General features: G+C 34.4%; 2 protein-coding genes across 4 annotated transcripts; one reads left to right on the top strand and one right to left on the bottom strand.

Annotated features, from left to right (window-relative positions):
• Positions 1-99: 99 nt before the first annotated feature.
• On the bottom strand, positions 100-18,002 carry LOC7488047 (rRNA biogenesis protein RRP5). The gene is made up of 40 exons (XM_024587520.2): positions 17,692-18,002; positions 17,289-17,506; positions 17,051-17,191; positions 16,740-16,910; positions 15,309-15,408; positions 15,044-15,162; positions 14,822-14,944; positions 14,594-14,665; positions 14,096-14,188; positions 13,456-13,569; positions 13,208-13,330; positions 12,736-12,921; positions 12,531-12,605; positions 12,129-12,265; positions 10,879-11,013; positions 10,275-10,420; positions 10,126-10,191; positions 9,485-9,591; positions 9,246-9,326; positions 8,808-8,882; positions 8,623-8,724; positions 8,293-8,461; positions 8,040-8,188; positions 7,752-7,835; positions 7,572-7,672; positions 7,129-7,282; positions 6,913-6,987; positions 6,625-6,772; positions 4,794-5,442; positions 3,936-3,996; positions 3,637-3,782; positions 3,354-3,537; positions 3,025-3,120; positions 2,340-2,716; positions 2,046-2,222; positions 1,737-1,833; positions 1,500-1,655; positions 1,170-1,400; positions 779-862; positions 100-674 (listed from the first exon to the last, which is right to left on the bottom strand). The coding sequence occupies exons 1-40, from the start codon at positions 17,879-17,881 to the stop codon at positions 567-569; spliced, it is 5,820 nt and encodes a 1,939-aa protein (XP_024443288.2). The 5' UTR covers positions 17,882-18,002; the 3' UTR covers positions 100-566.
• Positions 18,003-22,164: 4,162 nt separating this feature from the next.
• On the top strand, positions 22,165-24,845 carry LOC18106174 (serine/arginine-rich SC35-like splicing factor SCL33). 3 transcript variants are annotated; one of them, XM_024587245.2, is made up of 6 exons: positions 22,165-22,343; positions 22,634-22,797; positions 23,134-23,211; positions 23,840-24,005; positions 24,313-24,422; positions 24,544-24,845. In XM_024587245.2, the coding sequence occupies exons 2-6, from the start codon at positions 22,649-22,651 to the stop codon at positions 24,665-24,667; spliced, it is 627 nt and encodes a 208-aa protein (XP_024443013.1). In that variant the 5' UTR covers positions 22,165-22,343; positions 22,634-22,648; the 3' UTR covers positions 24,668-24,845. The 3 variants fall into 3 exon arrangements, with proteins under 3 accessions (XP_024443013.1, XP_006373800.1, XP_024443012.1); XM_006373738.3 differs by having other exon boundaries at positions 22,167-22,343; positions 22,630-22,797; positions 23,840-24,004; positions 24,336-24,422; XM_024587244.2 differs by having other exon boundaries at positions 22,171-22,343; positions 22,630-22,797.
• Positions 24,846-27,879: the final 3,034 nt, after the last annotated feature.

Below are 27,879 nucleotides of genomic sequence, written 5' to 3'. Positions count from 1 at the left end.
ATTTTACCTCCATTAATCGAAGCTGCTTGCCACAAGGCCTATATTTTTCGGGTGCGAACTTCCCGATAAACAAAAAATGATAAAATTAAACAAAAAAAAGGAAAATCAAGAAAATCTATGCTAATAATAGGACAGCTTTTTCCCCATCAGTTTTACATTACTTAATGCAACTCCTCTTAACAGAAAAGTAGCCCGTGCAAAAAGGGCTAGATCCCGAATAAGTGTACTGTTGCAGCCGAAATAATTTCAATCACTATAACGAAACACCCTTCATTAATAACCAATCTGGACATCAATGCCCATCTGCACTGCCACCTGCAACTCTATTGTGCAGTGGAAAAATGGCGCTATGATAAATTGTGTTAGCATGACCTCACCGACATCATTGCCCCGAGTTAGATCCAATTAGCTGCATATAACCTGTGCCCTTTTTCCCCCATCAAAATAGCAGCAAAACCAGACCACGTATTCGGTAGCATCTTTGGAATACACCTAGACCTATGAACTGAACCCAGTGCATGTTAGGTTGAAATTGAAACTGAGGCTGGAAACAAGAGTCAGTATCATCAGGCCAGGGTATTCTGAACATATTCCATGGCCTTCTGTTTCACAGACTCGATCTGTTTTTCATCACCATAAGACTTCTCATACTCCAGATATTTCTTGAATAAAAACTGCAAATCCAGATAAGGAAGCATACATGAATGAGGACCGACATGAAAGGAAAAACCAGGACATTTATGCAAAATGGAGTCCATCAATTGCAAATAACACATACTTTCATCTTTTTAGGTGGAAGACTCAGACTAATTGCCCTCTCAAAAAGTGAACGAATCACATCCGCGTCTCCAAGTTTAATTTCCTGTCAATTTGACACCAGGATGTAAGGTGTGTACAGTGAAATAATATTGTTAATTAAGATATAAAAATCAAAATGATAAGGAAGCCTATTTGACGAAGCAATCAGAATTCAAACCCTGGATACCCTGGTTACTTGCGAATTAATTTGAAAAACATGGTAGTGGTTGGCAACTGCCCAATATATGTATCCAGTCCAGCATTTTATCACTAGAAAGATGTGCTAAAGATGTAGTAGAAGTCTTATCTTTGGCCTTTACCTAATGACTAAAAATCCATTCTTATATTTGGAAATAACTAAAGAATCTTACCTGATCAAGATAAACACTCCATAAGTCTGTTCTCTTTGGGTATTCTCTCAAAATTTCTTCAAACAGGGTTCTCCCTCTATCAGCGACCCCGCATTTGAACTCACGGATAGCTGTCTGCGAGATGAACTTGATGTGCTTATGGCGAGGAAGGCATAAAAGAGCACGTTGCACAACAGACTGAACCCCATCTTGCTTTTGCTTGAGAAGCCACTTTACCCGTTTCAACCAAAACTAGAATTTCCATAGCTTAAATGTTCAATAAAGAGCCAGGATAGAATCTCAAAAAAAATAAAAAAATAAAGGTAAGATTCATAAAAGCATAAAATATACCTTGCATGAATGCTTGAACTTCTTGATCATTTTGTCAAGAAGCTCCTCAGCTAATTTATTCTGATTAGTCTTCTTATACATTTTCAAGAGTGCCAGATGGACCTTCTTTGGATCACAATATTGCAATGCTCTCTGAAAAACTTTCTTAACAGCATCCTGAAGAGAAACTCCAAATTGTCAAACTTAAAGATTATATATAATAAAATTAGCAAGAAAAAATTAAACTCTCTTGAATACCTCAGGAGGATTTCCATATTCATTTTCCAAGTTGAAGTACGCCACCCAAATGTTTAGCTTCTCATCCTCTTCTCGAATATTAATTGTATTCAAAGCCCTTCAAAAAGCAAGAAGGCATCACAAAAGTTAAAAATACCATTTCATATGAGAACAATGATCATTTTCACTAAAATTTTGTTTTCTATTAATCTCCAGTTTCTCACTGCCTATAAGCTTCTAGAAACCTTTCCCTATTCATTAAAAGAGAAAAGAAATTTATAATCAAATAAATGCACAGAAGGGAAGTCAGCATCTGCTTTTCAGTAATACCTTTCAGCAATAGAGCGAGCCTTCTCGATATCAGCCAAAGAGAGCATGAAGCGCATGTATGCTATCCAAAGAAAACTGTTATTGGGAGAGCTTCGAATCACCATCTCAAATTCATCAGCAGTCCTTGGTTCATCTTCCTCTAGCCGTCTCTCTTCAGCAGCACTAATTTCTTGCTCACTGCACAGATGGTTTTCAAGAATAAAGACAAATTTGAGCAGAAGAAAATGATAAACATCCAGCCAACTAGCCTTTTATTATGGAAGGGAAATGAACTAGTGTGTCATTTAAATGGACCTCAATTTCTTTGGTTTCTTCTTTTCTTGTTTATTCTTCTTAACCATAGTGTCTGCCTCGTCAATATGCCCTTGGTTTTGAAGAAGGACATCATCTGGATGAGAGTGCTCCGTGTCATCAAGTGCGACCTCAAGCGGAGGAATTGAGGCCCTGGATTCTGCTTGGGCAAGAATTGAACGTTCATTCTGGCATTCAACATCAATGTTATGGATACCAAGCAAACTGCTCTCCGGAATTATTTTTATTTGAGCATTGCTGTCATCCATAGATTCATTTTCACTCTTTTCTTCATCAGATTCTTCTTTTGAAGAGTTCATATCATCCCGAACATCTAAGTTCTTCATTCCAAGAGAGATTCGGCGCCTTTCCTCATCCACCTGAGGAAAGCAGTATATGGACAGTAGAATGTCAACCGAGAAAATTCCATTCCAAACAAAAATACAGTGGGATTTGCTTAATAAGACAATTCTTTTTTGTTACACTAAAATAATTTATTAAAAGAGCTTGTTGGAAGTGCGTAGCAAAGTTGCATGATCTAACTGGAAAGGAAACTTTTTATATCAGTCATATGAATCTGTGAAATGATATTAATACTGATCCAGTAATTACCGGTCTAACTAGAATATAATTAACAAAAACCCAAATATTTATCAACAATTTCTATTACAAGAAAAGGGAAATCTACCTTCAAAATCTTTGCTGTAACCTTCTCCCCAGCTTTATATTTCGATTCAATGTTACCAATATGATCCAAAAGCTGTGACACATGACACAATCCAACCTATGCAAACGAATAGGATAAAATTAAAACCATAAGCATATGAGGTCAGAGATCATACACAGAGATGAAAGCATCATAGCTGGCTTAAAAAGAAACTTGTTTTTTTCTTAAAAACAAAATAAGAACCAGCAAACACACGCAAGATATAGTTGAAGATACCCCTCAAATAGGGACAATTTAAATCCATTTATTGGGCCACCATAAAAGAAATTTTGAAATGGGCTAGTAATTACCAAATTTGTGTGGTCAAGTGCGATAAACAACCCATATGATTCCACCCGTTTAATCCTGCCAGAAATTATTTCCCCAACATGTAGGCGACTCAGATCACTGTTTTCAGATTTTGACGCGTTGCTTACGCCCGATTTCTTCAAGGTAACTTCAATTCGCTTTGATAGATGCTCCACAGATAGTACCCTGCAATCAAGCTTCTTAGTACATTTCCTCGCATACAATCCATCATAAAACATCACATTTTTTCAGCCAACAAAATAGGAAGAAAGGAGAAAAACTTACCGGCCAGTTAAAAGTTTCCCGATTGGGAATTCTTTTTCAGGATCATCAATATATCCCTCAGACAGATTTGAGAGGAGAATTTTTGCATCAAGTTTCCTTGAAAGTGAAATGAAACATCCTTTTGATGAAACATTCTTAACATAACCCTGCCAGATTTAGAAAATGGATTAAACAAACATGATACCAAGCAATATGCCCAAGATGAACTCTCTGGACAAATCAATGAAAAGAATCAAGAGACCGAAAAAGAAAAAGAACATAATACAAGAGCATATTAAGAAGTGGAACCTATCTCTTACCTGCACAACCATGTCAGGTTGTAGATCCTCAATCTTATCCACATGTTTGCTGGGAGCATCCCTGTCAAACATGTAATGTAGTATTAAAAACAGGAGATTGCAGAGAAGACCAGAATAGGAGCTTATTAAGAAATCTAAAATCACAAAGGCCTAGTCCCCCTGCATGTTTAGTCACATAAGTGAATTTAAACAGAAACTTTTGTTTGGCGGTGTTACAGAATCAGAAGCTTTTGTGGTTTGTCATGCTGACATTTGTCCTAGGTTCCAGTCACCGAAATTTCAGCAGCTAGGGCGTTGAGTGTTGAAATTTATGAGCATGAGAAATGGCTGAACTTAAATGTAGGCTACTAGCTGAGCAGGGTTGAGGTATGCACTAGGTTCAACTTTAAACAAAAGGAAACGACGAGGATAGAATAAGAATTATAGAATTATGTGTGTACTCTTATATTAATTGTAGCAGCATCACAAAGCTTTTCAGCTTCAATCAAAGACAATATCATTACATAGTATTTTTCTGTGTTAAAATCAACCAAAGTGGTCCCTATCAAATATAGAACCTAGCTGAAGATATTATTCCTAGTTTCCTACAGATGCATGCAAACATGGACCCACTGTTTCTAAATAGACTAACACGCAGAGATTGGATACAGCAGTCAAGCCAAAGCGAGTTCCTATTTTGCAAGGAATAAAAGTACCGAGTTCATCATTTCATTTTCATTAAGTGAAAGGCACCTCAACACCTAGACAAGCCAGAAAAAATTACAAAATAGTTTAGCAGCCCCCTCCTAATAAGTTGTTCAACACTAATACTAACAAGATGAGAGCAATATTAGGAATTCATAAAGCTCCAAGACTTACTGATTATTCGAGAACTCTGCTGAATTTTGACCAAGCATGCCATTCAAAGATAAACGTAATGACAGATCGATGTGAATGGTACCCTTGACTGGATGGCTTATCTCTAGGACCTTGGATTTGACAAATTGACCTTCTTTGTATGCAGACAATGGATCAGGAACCCACGAGTCTTGAAGTTCGGTAAAATGAACCCTGCCATGTATATGAGGACCAAGTTGCACCAGCAATCCACCAACACCTGGCAGTATCTTGGAAATTCTACCACCTACAATATCTCCTTCGCGAATATGAGCAGTAACATTGTCCCAGGGAGCATTACCCTGTAGGTCATCCATAATTGGAGCTCCCCCATCAACAAGAGTTTGAGAGGCAGCAAATGGATGGAGTGCCAACCGTAGTGATGCTTTCTCCTTGTTATAGTTCAAAACATGACCAGTCACGGCCTTCCCAACATAGAATCTTTTTTGGAATTCTTGAAGTTCACTAGGTTCACAAGCACTGTCGAGAACAAAAAGCTTTGCCTTCAAATGTCGAGATATTGTTAACCAGGCCCATTCACCGTCCACTTTATATACATAACCAGAGACGTGTTGCCCAGATGAAAACTCATATTCCTTGGGCACAAGTTTATCCTCTATCATGCATGAATCTGCAATGCAATTGGATTTCAGATCCATGAGAGGTGAGTAGGTTTGATTACAAACAGAGCAATAAAACAAAGTTAAAAAGTACAGCTAATGCTACAGATATTTCTCCAAAGCACTACTGCTAAAAAAAAAAGAAGCAGTCTTAGCCAGTTAAGCAGACAATTCTAATCAATAGATATAAACAAATCACTCACCCAACCAAAGTTTCAAGCTTCAGAGAGTAGCAAGACCAAGAAAAAAGATGTGATGAAAAAAAAAAAGGAATTAAAAGGAAAGGAAGGAAGTGGAGTTAGAACAGTGACATTTGTGCAAACAAAGTGGTTGTAAAACAGTCATTGAAACTGATTGAAGTCCCCGAAAATTCCATGGGTATCAAAGCATCTACAAAGAATAAAAATAGAAAATTCCATCTAACAATGAAATGTTGCTAGGCAGCCTCACAAATACTCTATTCAAGAATAATCAGCACCATAGTGTTGATGTTTGGATTGAAGCCACAAGGTATTGTCATTCAATGAAACAGAGCAGAAGGAAGCAGTAGTTAAGGGATTCGTGATAAGATTGAGAAAAAGGATGTGATCTGAAGGCACTATGGCTATTAATTGCTTTAACGCGTATTTTCACATGATAACTGGAATGGTGTGCTAAAACAACACACGCACGCACCCATGCCTAAAGTAATTTGTTTAAAGTTTGACACATGGTACGGAATGCTTTGGTACACAGAGCTGCAAGATTGAGAAATGTGTCCTTGTAATGCTGTAGCTGATATGATCAAATTTAGACAATTTGATTAGCAAAAAAGAATCTGTCAAGAAAACAATACCAATGAGCTTGTAGCTCAAGTGGCATCCATGACCCCTGCCCCAGTAAGAGGTCTTGGATTCGAGCCTCTCCAAAAAAAATCAGACAAAAACCAAGCATATTGTGACCTTTAAGAAATTTCAATACAAGGAACAATGCAATGCACATGATACCATAGAAAGTTGGCCTTGACATTAGAAATGCCAAGCAGTGAGAATCCAATGTGCCTTAAGCTTATTCAAAATCAAGATTTTACTTAAAAGGTCATTATTAGATTACACGAACCCCTCCTTTTCCCATCACAGCTTCATTTTAGTGCAAGCCAGTGGCAGGCTCAAAGGAGACACGCTTAAGAAAAAAAATTCCAGAAATCATTCTACCTTCAAGCATTTTTGGTTTGATAGACAAATCCCACAGCTGACTTTTTTTATTATCAGATTGACCAGCCTTAGCAATAATCCTCGCAGACACTGTTTGGCCAACTCTGAAGTTACTAAATGGATTCTCCAAAAGACAAGTATCGTTGACCTGTGCATGAGATTGAGAAAAAAGAAAAGCAAATTAAAATTCGCCCACTAATTAGAGAACAACCAAAACAAGCTGCATGTGAAGGTTGCCCAAATAAATGAAAAAAAAAATGTTGAAATCAAATTATTCAGAGCATTCACCTCTGTTATATGAATCCTTCCACGAAAACCAATACCGAATTTCAATCTCATTTCAAGAGGCTTGATTTCAGTAATCTAAAAAACAATATCAAATAAGTAAAACATATATTTAAGCCTACACAATCAGAACAGGGTTGAATATAAACAGTGCATTTGAAAAAAACCACCACCATAAACGATAGAATCATGTGTGGGTCAGTCTTATTGTTGAAGTACCTCTGCCTGAACCAGGGATCCAACATTACAGCTAGACTTTCTCTTGGCCTTCTTTGAACTGGATGTCTCAGTCACCTCACTAATAGATTTCAGAAGCAAAAGCAACCTCCCGGCAGTAGAAGGGGTTGGAAGAGCCATAACTGTGGCACTAACGCTGCATCACATAAGCCATGACAGATCATGAAGTTTAAACAAAGCAATCATAATACTTCTGTAGAGTATAAACTAGAAAATAAATGCAAATGTTGAATCTTACAGGCAACGGCCAAGTTTCGAAGACTATTTTCCAGCTAAAAAGTTTAATAAAATTTTATACACTTGTCAAGCTTTACAAAGTTTTATTAAGAGCTTCCACCCATTCAAATGCCCAAACTTCTAAGAAAAAGAAAAATGATGACAGGCCAATATATACTGTAAGGATTAATCGCCAAAATCATACTTGCCTTTGTCCATTCAGAAATTGTTTCTGAGATATCTTTTGTGTATTATAGTCTGATACCGACGCATAACCTATGGCATAGTTATGCTCAGGAATTGACAGAACCTGCAATCAGTGGGAATGCAATAAGTAAAAATAAAAATATTATTGACCACAATATATCATCAGATTTAACAGTACTTGCCAGGTAATTTTCTTTCACAATCTCAACAACTGCATTTACTGTTTGGTGCACCTCCAAGTCCTTAGACATCTCTCCTTTTCGTTTCTAAAATCAGGAATATTGTGTATTAGTCCCAAACATGACAAAAACAAAAAATAAGCAAGGAAAGAAACACATATACAGGCCTTAACCAACCACAAATGGAAATGCAAAGGAGATGACATGAAAGCTTATTCTTTAAACTTCTTTAGTACATATTTGGGTGTGCAAAGAAACGGAACCAGAAAGAAATTTGAAGCAGGACTCAACCTTCTTGTGAGTTAGGCTGTTAGAACTCTTGTCTCTTGATTTATCCAAAAACTCAAGCTTTAGAGATAAATCAACAAGGCGTTCTGTCTTGGCAACATCAAGAACAGCAGCTCGAACATTTGCACCTGCTTTCACCATTGCTCCACCTACTGAAGTGATTATAATGAAAGGATTAGTAGTTCGTATATATTAATAAAGCAACACACATCAAGAAAAGCATTCACATGGTAATGAAAAGAAATAAATAACTTACACTGGTGATGAGAAACAAAACCAAAAACATCATTATGTTTCTCAAAACTGACAACAACACCGAATTCCTTTGACTCCTGAATTTTTCCCTCAATAGTGCTGCCAATATGAAATCCTTCAACCCACTTCAAGTCACGACCTTTAGAATCTGAAGATTGCAGATCAGCAATCTGGGGGGGGGGGGGATTAGACAATCAAGCAGAATGTGAGAAATACTATGTATTTGCATGGCAATCAGATGTTAACGGGATCCTACAACAAAATAATATTTTGTCTTTGAAACTGAAGGGAACAGAAAACAATAAATTAAATATAGCACATTTAATTTTACCTTGTTCTCTGAGAGAAAGTATTCTTGAAGAAAGCATGCATCTGTAGATGAGCAGCATGACTGCTTCAAAGACACTGTTATTCTGCTTGTTTCATTGTTAACCTGGAAACAGCCATAAATAAATAATAAATAAATAGTCCAATGACAACAATCTGAGAAATTTTAGTCTCGGATAGTTCACCAACATCGAGTATATTACTACGAACAGATTGTCCAATGTAAAAGGCTTCTGAAAGCTGAGATCTTTGGTCATCCATTGCCTGACATCAAGTATAAGAGAATTAATAAAGAAGAAAAATGCCAGAAGCACAAAAAAGGAAGAGATTCGACTTTCTAACAAGTAAAACACAATGGGGCTTTCCAGTCTCTTTGGGTATCAGACAAAGAGACTCCTTTGTAGGCCCCATGAACTGGAGATGAGAGAGAAGCTTAAAGAACATTCTATACCATAAAAGTTCCAGTAAAAGATGAAAAAAAAGAAGTGGACTTCTGTTCCTTCCAGGTAACCCGCTAAAATGCAAATAAAATATGGTTCTAGAGGTTCTGGCAGTACTTGCTCTTCCAAAACCACTCTAAAAGCATCCTTAGACAACAATCTTAAAAGCCAGATATTAAGAGTTTACCTTGCTTCTAGGGGAGAAAGCCGTCAAATTCCCAAGAAAGCGAACAAAGCAGCCAGTTTCAATCATGTTACAGATGTACCCCTGATTTGCAAAAACAAGTTCAGATGCATGAAAAAGCAGAAACAACTACACTTTCCGAAGATCATGTCAAAATTCAAACCACATCACAACTGCAAGAGCTCTCCCAAAAAAAATATTTATAAAACTGGTCATGCAAGTAGGATGCAAGACATGCTTACATGGACTATTGACTGAGGACGAATCTGGCTTAGATCCGAAGGAAGCTGAGAAGCAGACTTGATAAGAGAATATTTTGCAGAGAGAGCCAAATTGTTGCTCTCAATATCTACAGCAACACAAATTCAAGGTAATCAATTGCTAGTTCATAATTAATGTTAACAAATTTGCATACTGCATTGACAAAATATATGATCGGCCAGACTCTAATTATGTCAGAGCACCCAAAGCCCCAAAAATGTGACAAGATGCAGTAGACTGGGAAGATTTGTCCAAAAGGGTGGCAAAGCTACAAATTTTCAGTCTGACCCTTTTCAAGTTACATAGCTTCACGTTATGCAGTAACTCGCTTATTTTGCTAGGGTATTAGCTTTGCATAACTTATCTTCTAACGAGCCTCTTTTTATTACTCAAGAAGCATGTGCAATTTGAGAATATCTTAAATAAATATTTTCCTTTTAGACTATAAAATAATCAGAAAATGTCTTCCAAAAAACCTCTGGTTTTTACTGAAAAAGCATGTGCAGTCAGAGAACATCTTAAATGAACCTTTCCCTTTTAGACTACATAAAATAAAATAATCAGGAAAAAGAAAGTTTTAGAGATCTGGTAAAGCATTCAAATGGAACAGCTAAAAAAATACCTAGGACCAGTAGTTGATCAAACTCATATCCAGGCTTCAAGACTGACTTCATCAAGGCAGCATGTTCTGCATAATTGAAGACAAACAAGGGTATAATTGAAAAACATGAAATGCTATTTTTGCCATGTATACAAAGCAAAGATCAATACCATGGTGATCTGACAAATGCTCGGTAGCAATTGTCCCCTTCAAGTAGTCTTTTGCATTAACATAAACTATTACTGAAGAGGCGGTAACTTTATCAATAACTCCAGTAACCACACTACCCATCTTGATGCCATCTTCTTCAGAAAACCTGTAATTTTGAAATCGCAAATACTTGAATAATTTCGCAGAAAGACTAGTATTTTCTTTGTTAATGAGACTCCAACTGCCATTGAAATTGATATGATATCTTCCATTGCCAATTTACTCCTATCTTTTTACCCAAGGATCATGGGGGATGGGATAATGATAGAAAATTAATTCAATAGCCTTTTTCATTGCTTTATGAAATGAAACTCAATTCATAAGTTGTTCTTGCAGGGTGAAGAGAAAACAGCTTCAAAAAAGCACACAATATTGGACTTGGATACTGCTTCCTATCAGACAAATATGAAACAGCAAATTTGCAGTTAACCCTAGAGCTCCCCTAAAGACCCATTTAACAGTCAACTTGAGGCACAATACTGCAGGTAAAATAATGAAGAAGTTACTTCATGATGGCTTTAATTTTGACACAGGATAATAGAAAAGATGAATCAACTAGCAAACCTTAGAGGCTTCATTATGAAACTAAGATTGATCCTGCGTGAAGCAGCAATAGAACTTATTACTCTGCATTTGACAACCTGCCCAACTTGATAAGTTGAAATTGCATCACTTCCTGGTTCCAATCCAAGCTCAGATCTGCTTTAAAATGAAGAGCAAACAATCAGCATCCTCTACAATCAAACCAAAAAAGAAAGCAATCCTAGCCATATAGTTCAAATAGACCAACAAGGCCATTCACTATATTAAAAGCAGAATGCTCCCACAGAAGAGATCCAAGAAAATAAGAAGGGCAAAAGATATCCCAAAAATGATCAAACAGGACTTAAGAACACAAGAAAAGAGTATACAGCATTTGCAATGGATTAATTAAAAAAGACAAGCAAAAGCTAAGCAGTGGCCATCCAATTCCAAATTAGCATATTCTTTTAGCTCTCACCCTGATCCTCAAGCCCAATAGAGCCATCGTTAATAAACATTGATACATCACTGAAGCAGAGTATCAGTGAAAATATATCACAAAGCAGAGTAAGAACAACTACAGCCATAGTCAACATCCAAAATCTAAGGCCAAAACATAGAGGAAAGTTATATTAGTCAGAAGATGGATGAGGGCTTGCACTCACAGAGCAGAATTTGACTTCAATGCACAACAAACATGCATGAGCTGATAAACCGCATAAGAAAGTCAGGGACGCCAATAATATTCTCAATGTTGTATGGTCTATATCTAAGATTTAGAAGTCAGGAAAGAATAAATGTACCATCTCAAGAGACATTAATTCATTATTCTATATTCCCTCATATTGTCTCTATCCTAATCCTCATTTTGGCTGAACTACCATTTCTATATGTTCCTTATTTGTCAAACCCTTCACAAAATATTGTATAAGTTATCATCTCGTTAAGTATTCAATTCAAAGTGAAATGTCTCCAAACCTTTTCTGCAAGAAACATATTCAAGATTCAAACCTGTAATCCCAGTTGTTTCTTGGACATCCTTGCTGCTAATCCTATTTGTTTTACAACACTAAATTCTATCTTTATTGAGCCTAAAACATCTAGATTCTTAAATTATCCTTCCCGGGTTGATTGAATAAGTTGTGATGAAAAACACCAGTGAATACAGGATATTGAGGAAATGAAAAAAACAACGGACTATATAGATAACAATTCAACAGAAAGTGCTGTTCTCATGTTGGCAAGATCAAGAAGATAATAAAAAAATGCAATCTTGAGTTTTTAAGACTAGCCTGGGGGCAAATCCCTGGACTCCATTGTAAAAATGGACAAAGCATCCAGGCTTTTCAATCTTTGTTATCCAACCATGTGTTATTAGTCCATCAGTTGCATCAGAATATGAACTAAGAATTGGAAGTTTAGATTTAACCTGTCAAACCATAAGCCAACAATGTCCATCAGAGAATTAACTACATAAATCATTGAAAAAAATGAAAAAGCAACTATTAACAACAGATTGCAAGGAAGCATGTGAAACGTCAAACATGGTAGCAAAGACAGCACGTGGTATGTATATGTAAACTGACAGTCACAAAGACCACTGCAGTGAAAGAGACAACCTATGACAATACATTTGAGCACTCCTGAAAGTGCTGCACATTGATGAAAAATAAGTTTCAAGTCATATAACATACAAGAGTTTTCTTGTGTGTCACAGTTATTCTCTTGGACTTGCAACCCAGCACACGGAAAAACAGCTCAGCTCCAACCTGCATAATAACACAGGTCAACTATAAGTTATTACCATGAACCAACAAACAATGGACAAGATGGTTCATGTCTAATCTAAGATCCAATTCGCAAAAACACCTTAAAAAGCAAATCTGGTTAGAGTGTGACCTTGAATTTTTTCCGAGGTTTCACAATTTCAAATTCAGACATATGTCGAAGCGGACAAAGTGCCTTCACTCCACCAGGAAATTGCACAATAGCCCCAAAGCTGTCAACAGCTATGATTTTAGCCCTTGTTGCCATGCCTGGCTTGACATCAGAGTGGGTGAATACAGATCCTTCAAAAGCACTAGCCTGCATATACAAAAACAATATGACAAATGTTCTCATGTCACTTAAGGCAACCTTATTTTGAGCTGTAACAGATATAGTCATATAGAAGATAAGAAGAAAGCTAGACGCCTTTCTATGCAATATCACAAATGCACTTCGTTAATAAATAACTACAAATAACTTCAATGCAAATAGAAAGCAACCCAGTTTGCTCCCAAGAAAAATATATTACAGCAGTGCAAGTCAGGCAATATACATTCATTTCATTTGAAAAAACATAGATAACTTTATGAAATAGAAAAGCAACCTTCAAAATCCCCGTGGCAAGCCCTTCCAAATGCCTATACCCAAGGATTCGAACACGAACATTACTTCCTTCCTTAAACTTCTTTTCAAGCTTCCGTACCTCATCTTCAGCCACATCAGATACCTGTATCAACATAATTTTAATGCATTTACCACCATGAAGAACTTAATGATAAGTAAACAATATAAATATATTTATCATGAAAGAAAAGGGCATTGAATATGTGAATAAATGCACAAAGAACATACATTAACAAATGCTGGAGTTGGCAGCGGAGTAGATGGGATTTCAAGTAGAAGTCCCATGCCTTTATCTACCCTGACTACTTTTGCAATGTCATAAATATCTCCAACTTTAACACTCTGCATTTAAACCAAAAATTAGATCTAGAGGGAGAAAGGCAGCAATCAGAAGATGAGCATTATAATACCAAGTAGAGCAAGTCGAGCATAATTGCATGTGCCACCATTATCAAGAGAAGCTCCACTATGAAATCAAGATGATATAAGTACAAAAAATGCATTATCATGCCCAGCCTTCAAGTCAGTGATATTCAACTTTATTGCTTTATCAATGGAACCAGGAAGGTAAATGTTGATGCCGCAGACAAAACGCACACAAGGCAAGCCTATAATATAACTTGTAAAACCTCTAGCATTGCAAAGCCCAGATATGAAGCAGTGCTAAGATCTATTACATTTGGTTCACATGCCTATAAGCGGACCCCTATTTCTGGACATCCCAGCTCACTCAGTCCCAGAAAAGGTTGAAGAATGCAACAAACAATAAACAAAGAGTTTGAACATATAGTAAAAGTCTCTAATAAAAAAACTCAAATTCCAAAGTTGTGAGTGCAAAAATAATAATCATACGTCCAAAGAGACTTACAGATGGCGGTGAATTGTTGTGAACAAGATGTTGATTGAGAGTCAAACCAACAGCTCTAGTTGAGGGATCGATAAATAATATACGAGCACTGACCTAAACCAAAATAATAGCACTGTATATTAACAAAAACAAACAGAAAAAAGAAACGATGGTGGTGTGGCAGAAACATTTTTGGCTTACATGAAGATACAAATTAGAGCTGCAATACCATGCACATTATGTTGAAATACAAGTAGCAAAAAAAAAAGTGCAACTTGACAGAAACCACAATACTCTTCATGCAAAGCAACAAATCAATACACTATGGTAATATGTACTCTTTACTATGTTGGTCTGTCCATTGGATGACTCAAAGCATGAAGGCAGTGCAAAAGGAGATTAATACTGAACTTGGGTACTGAACAAAAGCACTGACGGATTGAGTGAGAAGTCAATACTGTGAAAATCAACAGAGCTAAAGGTGTCCAGATCAGTTGAAGGAAGACTTCGAATACGCACCTTTTTATTCTTGGCATAATCGTCCTTCCAATTTGAAGTAGGGAAAGTATTTTGTAAATGAAACATATCAACCTGTAAAACGAAAATGAAATATAAAAATATAGGATGTATAGTCAGAATTAATGCATAACCAAGTGGATAAAAATATAAAAATATAGTAGCCATGGCTAGTCCTTGTCCTATCCATCTGTTATAATAACCTTTACGAATAGACAGCAGCAAACTTACAGTTCCAGTAAAGTATGTAAGGAATGATAACATTATCCCATTTTCAAGGGTCGACTGTACACGGGCATCAACCATCATGCCTGGAATGAGAAGATCAATTGAAATGCCCTTAAGATCCTTAGTCTGCATAAGAGTGCAACAAATAAATGTTAAAACAGCACTAAATCCATTGGAAAAAAAGAGATAATAGAACCTGAAGGTGATGGGATAACTTTAGCATACCACACATTTAGACACTGTATCTGGGTCAGAGCTCAGATAAACAACTTTCCGAGTTTTATCAATCTTTGTAACAATCCCCTGTAAAAATTGCCCAGTTTTCACTTCAGAATCCCTGCTCTCTACAACCAAGAAGAAAAGAAGAATAAGATGTCGCAGTAAAGATTATTAAAACAGTAAAGTATGCATTTTATGGGAAATAGAGAAGCATGAGGCAAATGACTTGCAACCATGTAACATGCTGCAGAATAACTTGACTGGTACTTACCAGCTTGGCTGTTCTTTGGCAAAAATCCCATAAACGATGACAAACCAAAATGCAGGATGAAACCATGATCTTCAATGCTTTTGACATATGCGGTGAGGACCTATAATCATAAAATGGTGGGCAGATGGGATTACCAATCTACAGAAGACTTACAAGCAAACAAGTTAACACTGTTTCATTACATCCTTGATACCTTTGAAAGATGCATACCGTGATAACCTACGAGTAGAGATAGATGCCAGTGATCACTTTGTTCAAAGACAAAATTTTGGTTCAGGAATATCTTCGTAGAATATTATAATGTAGTTCAAGCTATCATTTTCTTTTCTTTTCTTTTTCTTTTTGGCTTGAGTAGCACCAAAAATAATGACATGATGTCTACTCAAGCAGATTTTACTAAGGAGTCCATGAACTGCAGACACTCCACGCTACAAAGCCCTATGCCAAAATGATTGGTTATTGATCCAACAATATGATAATCCTGAGTGGATAGTACCCAAAAGACTGATTCTGAGTCCTGGGATCTTTTCCCAATAAATAGTTTCTAGTTGAAGAAAATGTACCAGGTAATTGAACCATAGATCATATATATCTAATTACATGTACATAAATTATCAGTACAAATTTTGGCCCCAATTGGGATGAACACAAAAGATAACGATATCTTTTCCATCTTTCCGATTACACATTGTTGCTCAAGATCTTTGTTCCCTACACAGACCCAACTAAAAGGGGGATCACTTGTAATGGACAATAGTTAGCAAACATAAGTTTTTCACAAGAAATATATCAATTTGATGTAAATCCTAGTTTTACCACTCCATTTTCAGACACTAGTAATTTCAAGTTAAGGAAAAAAGAAACACCAAGTTAATCAGAACAGCTGCAGGGTGATAATAGAGCTCATTGAATGGAATGTTTGACTGGGTATCACTGTAATTGTTGCATAGTTGTGGCAGGACATCATCTTAGAGAAACATCGTAGGGCTATCCAAGTCACTCTAAGCTTATATCAGTTATGCTAGTTATATGAGACTAGGTAATTAGGCCCCAGTATCCACCCTCGTCAACACATAAATTAAATTAAATCTGGACTAAACCAGGCAGCCAGGCCTTTGCCGCTGCTGATTCAGTTAGCCAGATTAGATTGTTGAGATAGTAACAGTACCGTCCCAGGTATGAGAACAAATATTTAGAGGCCCACCCGGCATCAAGAGAGCAGATAAATCTTAGTGAGACATCTATAACATGTAATCCACTAAACAAATATATCAATGATTATTCTTTACATATTTTTAAGTAAATTCATATCCTAAATGAACCTGCTTCAAATCCAGTTTAAGTTAGAAAGCACTCTCATTTAAAAAAATGATATTAATATCTAGCAATGAAAGGTTATCATGGTCCATGCTAATCATTGAGTTGTCTTACCATCCCTTCCTTAACAGCATCTAATGAGAAGCCATTGTGCAATAACGAAAGGCGCAGAGAAAGCCAAATCTTTCTTTTCTTGTTATCGTTCTTATCATCATCCAACTTCAACACAATGCATGAAACCAGCTGCCCTACATGGAATACTCTTGGAAGGCTACCTTCACCATCCTAGTAAAGAAGAGAATAACAATGACAGCAAATTATTGAATAAAAGCATAATAATACCAGAACTAAGATTTAAAAAAGAAAAAGAAAACAGAAAACAGAAAAAAAGAAAATAATTGTGAATTCATACAAGCTTATAATACCTCGATTTGATCAGTCAAAACAGGATCAACTGCATCCACAGAACGTACTAATCCACGCAATCCTCCAGGAAGACTAATTACAAGGTCCTTCTCGTTTACTTCAGTAACAACTCCCCAAAGCTTCATTCCAGGAGAAATGTTCTGTGCACAAATTAAACATGAAAAACTTAAACACCACCTATAATATGAACAAATAACTTTTTTCCACTTTCACAGTGATTAAATTTTCGGTCCATACCTTCATTGTGATCTTATTAGCAAAACGAGGCAGTTTTCCGGTTAAAACATCGCCAAAAAGGGAACCTAAATCATCTCCAGATAATTGACTACTCTTGTTTTGAAACTTCTTCCCCTTCTTATTCTTCTTATTCAAACGCCTCTCCTCCCCCTCGAATTCTTCATCAACTTGTGCTCTAATTTCCTCTCTTTCTCTCTGACTCAACGAACTCTTACCACCTTAAAAGGCAAGAGGTCAAAAATCAGTAAAACAGAAATAGTTTTCTTTCCTTAACAATTTATCCAAAAAAAATCAATTCAAAGCTTAATTAATTATTCAATAATCTCCTTTCGAAATACACGTTCAATTTTTCTCGGGAACCAAGCAGAAAATTTTAGGAGATTGAGAGACTTTGTTGAAAAACCTCGAGGGAAGTCAGGGACGTCATCTTCAAGTTGCAAAGCAATAGACGCATCTTTTACGACGGCGTCGTTTGAAAAACTCTTCTTATTTTTCGTCTGCTTCGCTTTGAACTGCTTCTGTGATGCTTTGTTGAATTTTGGACCGTCGTTTTGTTTTGGATTCTGTTGTTTTTTCTTCGAAGGAGCTGTCATTTTCCGTTACTTGCGTGAAAATAATCAGCAGCGCTTTTCCTTTTGGTTTTTCGAAATTGAGTTGGAATGGAGACGGTGACTGATAAGAGAATCAGGGTTTTGAAAGGGTTTTTGGATTTCGAAGTGACGATGCTAGTTATTACTAAGCCCTAGCAAATTGCCTACGGGTCGGGTCGGGTCGGCATGGCGTGGTTTTTAATGGGCCGTGGGATGTTAGTTGGTCGACTTTAAGTTAGTGGGCTTTATTCCATCCCATTTTCATTTTATAATTCGAGTCGGGTAGCTTCGTATCATTAATCATTAACAAAAGCTAAAAACTGGTTGTGAAATTCCTACAGATATAAATTCATTGGCATTGTTTACTGGATACATTCTTTACCCTAGCATCAAAAAACTTATAACTATCTATTAGTAGTATTAATATCTTTTCACAGTTATTTTTAAATTAATTAGTGGCAATTATTGAACTATTTGTGAGTATGGTAGAGGTTATTTTTTAAAATATTTTTAAATTCATGTGTCTCTTTCCATTTTGAAAGCGTACTAAAAAGACCAAAAAGCCCTTAAAAGCAAAAAATTCAATGTTTAGGGGAGTTTTGGTATTTTTAAATTGGTTTTTCCATGATTATCATTTAAGGCAAAGGATAATTTTATAATTGCATTATAATAAAAAAAATAATAAGAAAATAAAAAACATAGTGAAATGATCAAATTGCTATTGGAAGTCAAAAAAATAAACATGGCCTTAAGGGGCTTTTCTGTCATTTCACAATAGTTTTTTTTTATATTAACATATCAAACCAAGGGCAATTTAGTAATTAGCAAAAAAAACAAAAGGATAGGAGCACGTGGGAGGCGCCTCCTGACATCCAAAAATGCTTTTCTACCATGTTACTAGAAGCACTGTCATATCCTCTTTATGTTAGTGTAACTTGTGTCTCCAGTAGTGGTCCGGTTTATAAGTATCGTTGTGTCTTTTTTTTTCTCCCTTTCTTTTCTCTTTTTCTAAAAAATTTTTAGCTTGACCCTTCTAGTTGTTGGTATGCTTTTTATTTTTAATTTGTTGTCTTGGCTTTTTCGTATAAGTTTTATTTATTTTTAATTTTATCTTTCATACTCAAATTATCAAATATTAGATTCTTCAATTTCATCTTTATTCTTTGGATTTTGGATTTTTTTTTCTTTTACCATTTTATTAAAGTTTTATTGATTTTTCATTTTATTAAGCATTTTTTTTCTCCCGAATATTTTTTCAACGACCCCCTGACTCAATATCTAGCAACTAAAATATAAAAAAAATAAAGTTTAAAATTAAAATATAATTTTATGAAATAATGGGGTCAAATAATATATAAATTAAAACTTCATGCATCAAAGTGAAGCTTTGTGTGCCAAAATCTAAATGGTTTTTTTGTTGTTGTTAAATTTAATCGTCATTTTTTTTAATTTATTTTTTAACTTTAACCTAAAGTTTTATTTTGTAAAACTGATATTTAATTCATCATCATAATATTCATCAACATTTTGTATATACAAGAGCATATAAATTGAAAGAAAACTAAACATATAAAACTATGCTGATGTAAATTAAAATTACAAAGAATAAAAATTCAATGATTGAAATAAATATATAAAAAAACTATTCATACGAATAGGACACCTAAATTTGGTTTCTTAATGAATTCTTCCATTACTTTTACCCAATTTTTAAGTTATTTTATTTTATTTTATAGAACAATGATTTATAGCTTTAACTAAAGCTCGTGTTTTCACGAATAATAATATATGAATTTAAGTCTTTTCTATGTGTTTTTAAAAATTATATTTTCAATTTAATTTAATTTTTGGTATTTAATTCAATTGTGATAATATAAAAAAGAAAAGAAAAGGAGTGGACCGAGGAGAAAGAGAGAAAAATGAATAAAGTGATTATAGACTAATAAATAAAGCAGAAGAATATACAAATGAAGAAATAAATAAATTGAAGAATCAATCAAAATTAAAAATTATTGAAAGAGATCAAGAAGATGAAATTTAATTAGGAATCCATATATATATATATATATATATATATATATAATTTGTTTAATATTATTATATTCTATATAAAATTAAAAGAGTTTAGTGTTTCAATGTAGATTGCACAATGAAACTATTTTTTGCTCTTGCTTGGCAAATTTTTTTAAAAAAATTAAATTTGATCCTTAAATTTTCTTTGCACAATTAAGATATTTTGAGTCAAAATTAAAGTCTAATTGTGTGTTTTTGTTTTTAAAGGGTTGAATTAGAAGATAAAAAACTTAAGTGAAAAGCATAAATAAAATAAGTGGCATCTCTACAATTGTTTACAAAATTTATTTTAGTCCCTATCTTTTTAAGCTATTAAATATTCGGTCCTTATAATTGTTAAACATTACATTTTAGTACAAACTTTATTGTCCTTTATTTTTAGTTTTTTTTTTTGGTGGAGGAGAGAGAGGATCTTGTCGGACTTTGGCTTAGAGAGAAGGGGTTGCTATTAAGGAAGATTTTGGGCACAAAACGGTCTATTTTTGTGTTTAATGATTTTATATGATGAGGAGAGTTAAAATTATATATTTTTTACATTAAAAACACTTAGAAAAAACATATTTAAGTTTTGGAAGATTTTTTGTTTTGTGTTGGTTTTGGGTTTTGGGAGGCTATTGATTGATCTAACAAGCTTCTTATAGTATTTCTTAGGTGTTTTTGGTAAATAATAAGTTGGAAATGAGTTTTTAGATAAAAAAAAACCTTTTTTTTTTGTTATACTAGTGACCGAATTCTAGGCATTTATAGAGGACACGTTGCCATTTGTTTTTTTTTGTAGACAATTGGGTTGGACGACATTAACCGGAAAAAAAATAAAATCTCCCGTGCGTGTGCTCTTTATGGGTTGGCCACGCGCTAAGCCTAGCTCTCTAAACCCATCATCGCCTAGCCATATCATTTTTTTTGGACGTGCTTGAAATGATTAGGTGCTAATGTAGAACAATTCATCTTTTCATGAAGGATGAATAATTTTAAAAAGAATTTGTAAGTTTCCATAACTAAATTGCATGGAAAATATAAAACATGACCCATCTCCATATGGTTGCATCGATGATCCGATCGATTGCTTTATAGCTTCTAAAATCTTGGCTATTTTTGTGTTCGGTTGCAGAATAATAAGCGGTCGAAAGAAATAAAACAATATGGTCACTTGTTGAATTCAACTCTCCCGACAACCAGAAGGACGATGGTGTATAGGTTCCTGAGTCCTTGAGAATATATATCGGAGGAAAACATTTCCTTCCTTTCCAAAATAAACCATCGGTCTAAATTATTACGGTTAATTCTTAAAATTTATTTGTTTTTGTATTTCAAAGATATTTTTTAAAAAATTAATATTTTTATTTCAAATTATTTTTTTTAATATTTTTATATCATTTTAATACCATGATATAAAAAATAATTATATCTTAAAAAATAAAAATATATATTATTTTAATGTATTTCCGAGTAAAAAATATTTTGAAAAATAATCGCTATGTTCACACTCTCATTATGGGTGTTTGGAAATGTGGTAATTGTTGTTTTTCAAAGTGTTTTTCGCTTGGAAATATATTAAAATAATATTTATTTATTTTTTAAAAATTATTTTTAACATTATCACATGTAAAAACATAAAAAAATATTAATTTAAAATAAAAAATAAAAAAATAATTTTTTTAAAAATATTTTCGAAATGAAAATAAAAAAAAGATGCTCTGGTAGTTTAATTAAGTCTTATCATTCATTTAGTTAAAATCTCAATCAATCTAACATTAAGAGATTGAGTAGCATGAATTTCACTCCATGTGTGTATAAAAAAGCAGGGAGTCTTGATATCTATCAACAGATAAGTGGTAAATTTTGGGGTGTTTTGTACCATGGTTTTTTTAAATTGTTTTTTATTTAAAAATGTATTAAAATAATTTTTTTAATTTTATTTTTAATATTAATACATTATAATAATAAAAAACTCATAAAAAATTAATTTAGATAATTGTTTTTTAAAAAATTAATAAAATAGTAGTTTAATTGCTGCGACGAACATACCCTTGAAGTCTCGTCTGAATGAACCCAGGGTGTTCTTTAATGGGCTGAGCCTAAGAGATTTTACTTTTGAACGATTTAAATTAATGAGCTATGGACTGGCCCTAATGAAACCTTGTCTTTCACGATGTCTAAAGTAATCCAAACAGTAAGAGAGAAGCAACACCGTCTATTGACGGCTAGATTTTGGAAGACCGGTTGCGGACTTACAACACTGCGATGCATGTTAACATAGGCTATGGAAAAGAAGGTTCTCGAATCTCGATTTTTTAAAGGGTCCATCGTCCTTCATCGAGCTTGCTTTCCCGTGTTACATTCTTTCTTGTGGAAACCTCTGGAAGGAGAAGCAAAACCGGCATCGTTTCAGGTACTTTTCTCATTCTCTGCTTCTACTTCTCTTGATCTTTGATATTTTCTCCGATCTTTATCTCTCAATTCTTCAAATAATCTTTCATTTTGTGTTTTTATAGTCTAATTTTATTATAAATTATGAGAGGAGAGGCCAAGGAAAAGCTTGAACTATTTTTTTTAATTGTTTTAGCTTAATATTTTTTTTTTTTTAAGGAATTGGAGATTTATGAATATTGAAAACTATTGGTTTTTGTATTTAATCTTAGTGGTTGTAAAATAAGGTTTTTCTTTGCTTGTTGCAGGCAGTGATATTTGTTGAAAATGAGGGGAAGAAGCTACAGTTACAGTCCCTCACCCCCAAGGGGTTATGGGAGGAAACATAGGAGTCCTAGCCCTAGGGGTCGGCATGGAGGTCGTGGTAGGGATCTTCCTACTAGTCTTCTGGTTCGCAATCTTCGTCTTGATTGCAGGTTTGGCTTTTCTCATTGATTTCCTGCTGTTTGAATTCACGTTCTTGATGTTCATGTAGTCATCTGTTGCTTCATGGGTTGCGCAAATTTGGTTCTGCTTCAATTTTTCTCGCTGTAAATGTTGTCAATTATATCCACGTTATTATTGTAATAGTGGCCTCACTTAGGATGAGATGTGTATAACATGTACACTGCCTTCAAATTATTGTAGCCAAAGCTACCTTTTTTTATCTACAGCTGTATTTGTGCTGGTCAAAATGAAGAGAAAGTGGGGCTATTCATCAGTTTATGTCAACAAAATGTGTGAGCGGTTTCTTTTTCTCGTTTTCTTTGCAGGCCTGAAGATTTGCGTGGACCGTTTGGTCGGTTTGGCCCTCTGAAGGACGTTTACTTGCCCCGAGATTATTATACCGGGTAAGATGAACTCGTTTTCACTCCGGGCCATGGCAGTTCTAAAGAAGAACTAAATAGTTTGCCTATAAGATATAGCGAATCCAGTAATCATGTCTTTAATTTTGTCAATTTCTGTGTTCAATTTTGGTCTGCGTGTCATTGATCTTCATGAATCTCAAAACTATTTAGTCTGGGATTTTTTCTTATTATGTGCTATTGGTTTATGGGAATTTGGTTGTTTTTATTGAAAGTGGTGAAGATACAAATGAAGTAAGTAGAGTGAAGACAAGAATGAAGTAGTAAGAGTGATGGCAAGAAGGAAGTAATGAGAGTGTTTTGAAGACATATTCAAGTAATGAGAGTACTGTGCATGTTAATGTACATCAAGGTTGTGGGGAAGGTGGGTTTGAATACGTTCTGAAGAAGTTCAAGTGATGAAGAATATCAACTCAATTTAAAATTTGGCTTCTACAAGGTTAGCAGCCATATGATCATTTTATTTCCATGACATGAGTGTCAGCAAGTGCTTATCATGATCTTCCACATCAAGCCTGGAGTCTGGATCCTGTCTTTGGGCAGTCAGGACACCTGTTTATGTTCATCTGTCTGAATTCACTTTGTTGTGTCGTCTTTATGTATTTGGTTGTAGGGAACCTCGTGGCTTTGGATTTGTCCAATATTTAGAACCAGCTGATGCTGCAGATGCTAAGCATCATATGGATGGTGAAATTCTTTTTGGACGGGAACTGACAGTTGTTTTTGCTGAGGAAAATAGGAAGAAGCCTGCAGAAATGAGGGCAAGAGATCGTGTGAGGTAACTGTGGTTATTTAGCTGAGTCCGCATTCATTGAATATTGATGCATTGTATGGAAATTTGGATTTGAGCCTTCTTTTCACGCAGACTGATACAAGAGATGATTATTATTATTATTATACTTTATATGGTTGCTGTTGTTGAAACACCGAACACCATGAATTTTAGGTTGCCCATTTTTGTGGGCGTATAAAGTGCCAATTCAAATTTTTTTTAAGAAAAAAGAGATGACAGTTAAGGTAGTTAGTGTTGCTGCCAGTTTTGATGACTGCAAAGCTAGGTCTTGAGTTGTTAATTTGTGCACAATTGGTGGCCGGTACAATGATCCCAGGCGCTCTCCATCACCACGCTATGGACGGAGTTATTCTCGTAGTCCTGTGTATTATTCTCCTTCCTCCAGGCGAAGACATTATTCAAGGTCAGCTCCCACTTCTCTTTATCAATTTAGTTTAATGAAGTTGGACCTTTTTTCCTGCAATGTGTGATGGATTTGGAAAAGCAGTTTTTACCAATATAATATATTTTGGTAATCCATACAGACCTGTTTCTCCTAGAGATAGAAGGTATAGAGACCAATCCTACTCAAGGTCTCCTTATGGTTCAAGGAGCTATAGCAGGAGCCCAATTAGGAACCGTAGCCGGAGCCTGGAGTACTCTAGGTGATAAGCAACATTGGCAGCGAGTATGACCTCTCGCGAGTTACTAGTGGAGGTTAGTGATGTGTCAGTATGATCTGATTGTGGAGTTTGTAGAGTTGGCAACTAGATAGAATAATGTTTTATCAGATGTATCGTATAAACTCAGTTTAAGCAATGATAACTGCTGATTATATGCCTTTTAACCCTTATTCTCTAATGGTTTGTGAAGGGATATCTATAGATGTGGTATGCCAATGCTCTACACATTTTGCTATTCACAAGTTTGTAGATCAATACACAGTTTCGCATAAACTACACTAGACGAAAGTTAAATGGTTCTATGTACAGAAATATCCTCCAGTTTTAGGGGGGCTTTTTGGCCTGCAGCTGCTGGGAATTTTTGGTAATGTTATTTATAGGGTGTTTAGAATAGCGGCGGCAGTTGATTTTGTAAAGTGTTTTATATATATATATATATATATATATATATATATATATATATATTAAAAAAATATTTTTTTAAAAAAGTAATCTGAAAATATAAAATAATGAATTTTTTTTTTTAATTTTAGTTAATCTTTGTTTGGGCTGTAATTTTAAATGAGAACTTAACCCAACTTCTAGGCCGGGTCTGAGTTCCAAAGTAAACTTGGTAAGTTACCTAGAGCGTGTTTGGCAGTGTGGTTGCGGGTGCTTTTCAAATAACTTTTCGAGCCAAAATACATGCCAATGATATTTTTTTATTTTTTAAAAATTATTTTTGACATCAGTACATCAAAACGATCCAAAACATACAAACCATATTAAATTTTAGCGAAAAAAAAAATTTCAAATTTTTTGGGAACGCAGCCGCAGCTGCGTTCCCAAACATGCTCCTAGTCTGACTTAGCTTATCTTGCTGATACACTTGTGAAGTTGAAATTCAGTTTTATTAAAAATAAAAATAAATACTATGTCAATTTAATTATTTGTTTTTGTAAAAAATGTACTGAATAAAGGACTTTCTAGATTGATTTAGGTGAGTCAAATTATCTAATCCACCCAATCAATGACTTAGCTTTGTTAAATAACCTTGCTTTGCTTAATTAAATAGTTGTAAAAACAAATATTTTTCATGAATTTGCTTGAAAAATAATAAATAGAATTGTAAGGAGAAAATTATCATTTTCAATCTAGTAAAATCATATTGTTTTAATAAAAACATGTTTTTAACTATTAGCATTATTTTTAAATACAAATTTATCATGATCTCAGCAAGTTAAAAAAAACACACGAGGAAACTTTATTTTTATTGAATATTTACAAGCAATTATTTTGGCATATCAAGTACATAATGATTGAAAAATCATCTCAGAATCTGAACAGCCTAATTTATCAACTTAAAACACACAATCATAAGAGAATCCAATTCAGTTATTTTTCTTTACTTTTATCTTCTATAATTATTTCATTTTTTATGTAGAGAGAAGTAAGCCCATTTTTTTTTTTATAAGTTTGCTGAAGGTTAGTGTTGAATTGCATCAATACTAAGTAGTGCAATTGTTAAGTCCTGAGAGATATTTTACATCTACTGCCTCCACCAATTGGCAAGCAAAATTCATTTTCTTGTACAACTCTTGCAATGATCATCTCCTTCTGTAATATTGTTTTCTATGCGTTTTAACAAGTAAGTGTGATATAATTTGTTCGTATTTTGATTCTTTAGTATCTTTTTCATGGCATGCTAGTTTGTTTGTTTGTTTGTTTATTTTTATTTTTCTTTGTAATTTAAATTCAACAATCTTAAGAAAAATTTTAAACTTGATTCTTGAAGGAGAGCAAGCACCTCGTTGATGACCCTCAAGGCACATGTGGTTAAATAAGTTGTGAAATTCCATAAGAAAAACAACCAAAAAATAACTTCATTGTAAAGAACAAAGACATGACATGTAGTTTACTAATAGTTGTATGTAAAATTGGTAGAACTTGAAAGTTGAAAAGCAATATGCAGTAGTAATACTCTAGACTCTAGAGAGAGCAATAGAGTGCCTAAATTTGCACCAAACTTGCAAGAAAATCTATAATTGCATATAGGAAACAGACGTAGACACGTCGCCCGCCTTGCCTTCCTTTAAAGCTCCTTCTCCTGACCCCAAGTCTACCTTGCTACTAACTACATTACAATGTCCACGCGCCCATAGTCTTACAAATAACGCTTTACATGTATATATTTACATTTTGTACTTTACATATTCTCAAATGAGTCACAAAACAATGCATTTCATCCATTAAGTTCCAGAAATTTCAAGGATTTTGTAGTCGGGTTATTTTCCATCCAAAATTCCTATTTTATGCCACAAAAAGTGTAATCTTAATAAGAATTTGATAGAAATATTAGCAACAATGGACAAAAGGACCCAATTGAGAAATCTCTAAGATATTTGGGATGTGATTGATGAAATTGTTTGTTATGGGACTTGATTGATAATTTGGTAGTACCTTGGGAATTAATTTTCGATTCCCTCTACTTTTTAGACAATATTATAAACTGGAATTGTTTTTTACTCTACTTTATGTGCTTAAATTTCGTTAAAACATAGGTCATTTCTACGTAATTTTTTAGATTAAAATTGGGATTTCTAAATGAGAGGCTCATATTCGAAAGTCATGAGAGGTAAGGTGGAGATTTAAAGATGAGGAAGGACCATCTTATGCTGTATCACTCAAAACAAGACAGCTAAAACAATAAATGAAGAGGGTGTTTTTTTTATAAAAAAATATATATGCAGACTTTTATGATATATTTTTTATATAAAAGAATCCCAACTAAAATTTAAAAAGTTTATGCACACATTTAATCAAATAAAATTATCAAGCCCAATCCTTATTCAATCAAAGTATACTAGTTAAATCTATGACCTGGTTCAATAATTTTTTTATATATAATTTTTTAATCTAAAATAGATATTTATAAAATTAAGAACAATCAAGATATCAAAGTGATTGGAAAAAAAAAATAGAGGCGACATGTCACCAATCTAGCTAAGGCAAACAAAATGTCGCCTCTACTAAAAAATCCGGGCTAATATGTTTCAGACCAATAAAAACATATTTTAATAATATTTTGACCCGTGAAAATCATAAAAACACCCTAAACATCTTGTAAAACATATTGATAGCCTCTAACAACCCATAAATTATCTTGAAAACCCATGATCAACCCAAAACAAAGATTCTTTTTGGGTTCAAATCCATCAT

This window comes from Populus trichocarpa, chromosome 16 (assembly GCF_000002775.5).
Source record: "Populus trichocarpa isolate Nisqually-1 chromosome 16, P.trichocarpa_v4.1, whole genome shotgun sequence".
Lineage (NCBI taxonomy): Eukaryota > Viridiplantae > Streptophyta > Magnoliopsida > Malpighiales > Salicaceae > Populus > Populus trichocarpa.
This window is presented reverse-complemented; position numbering and strand designations above follow the sequence as displayed.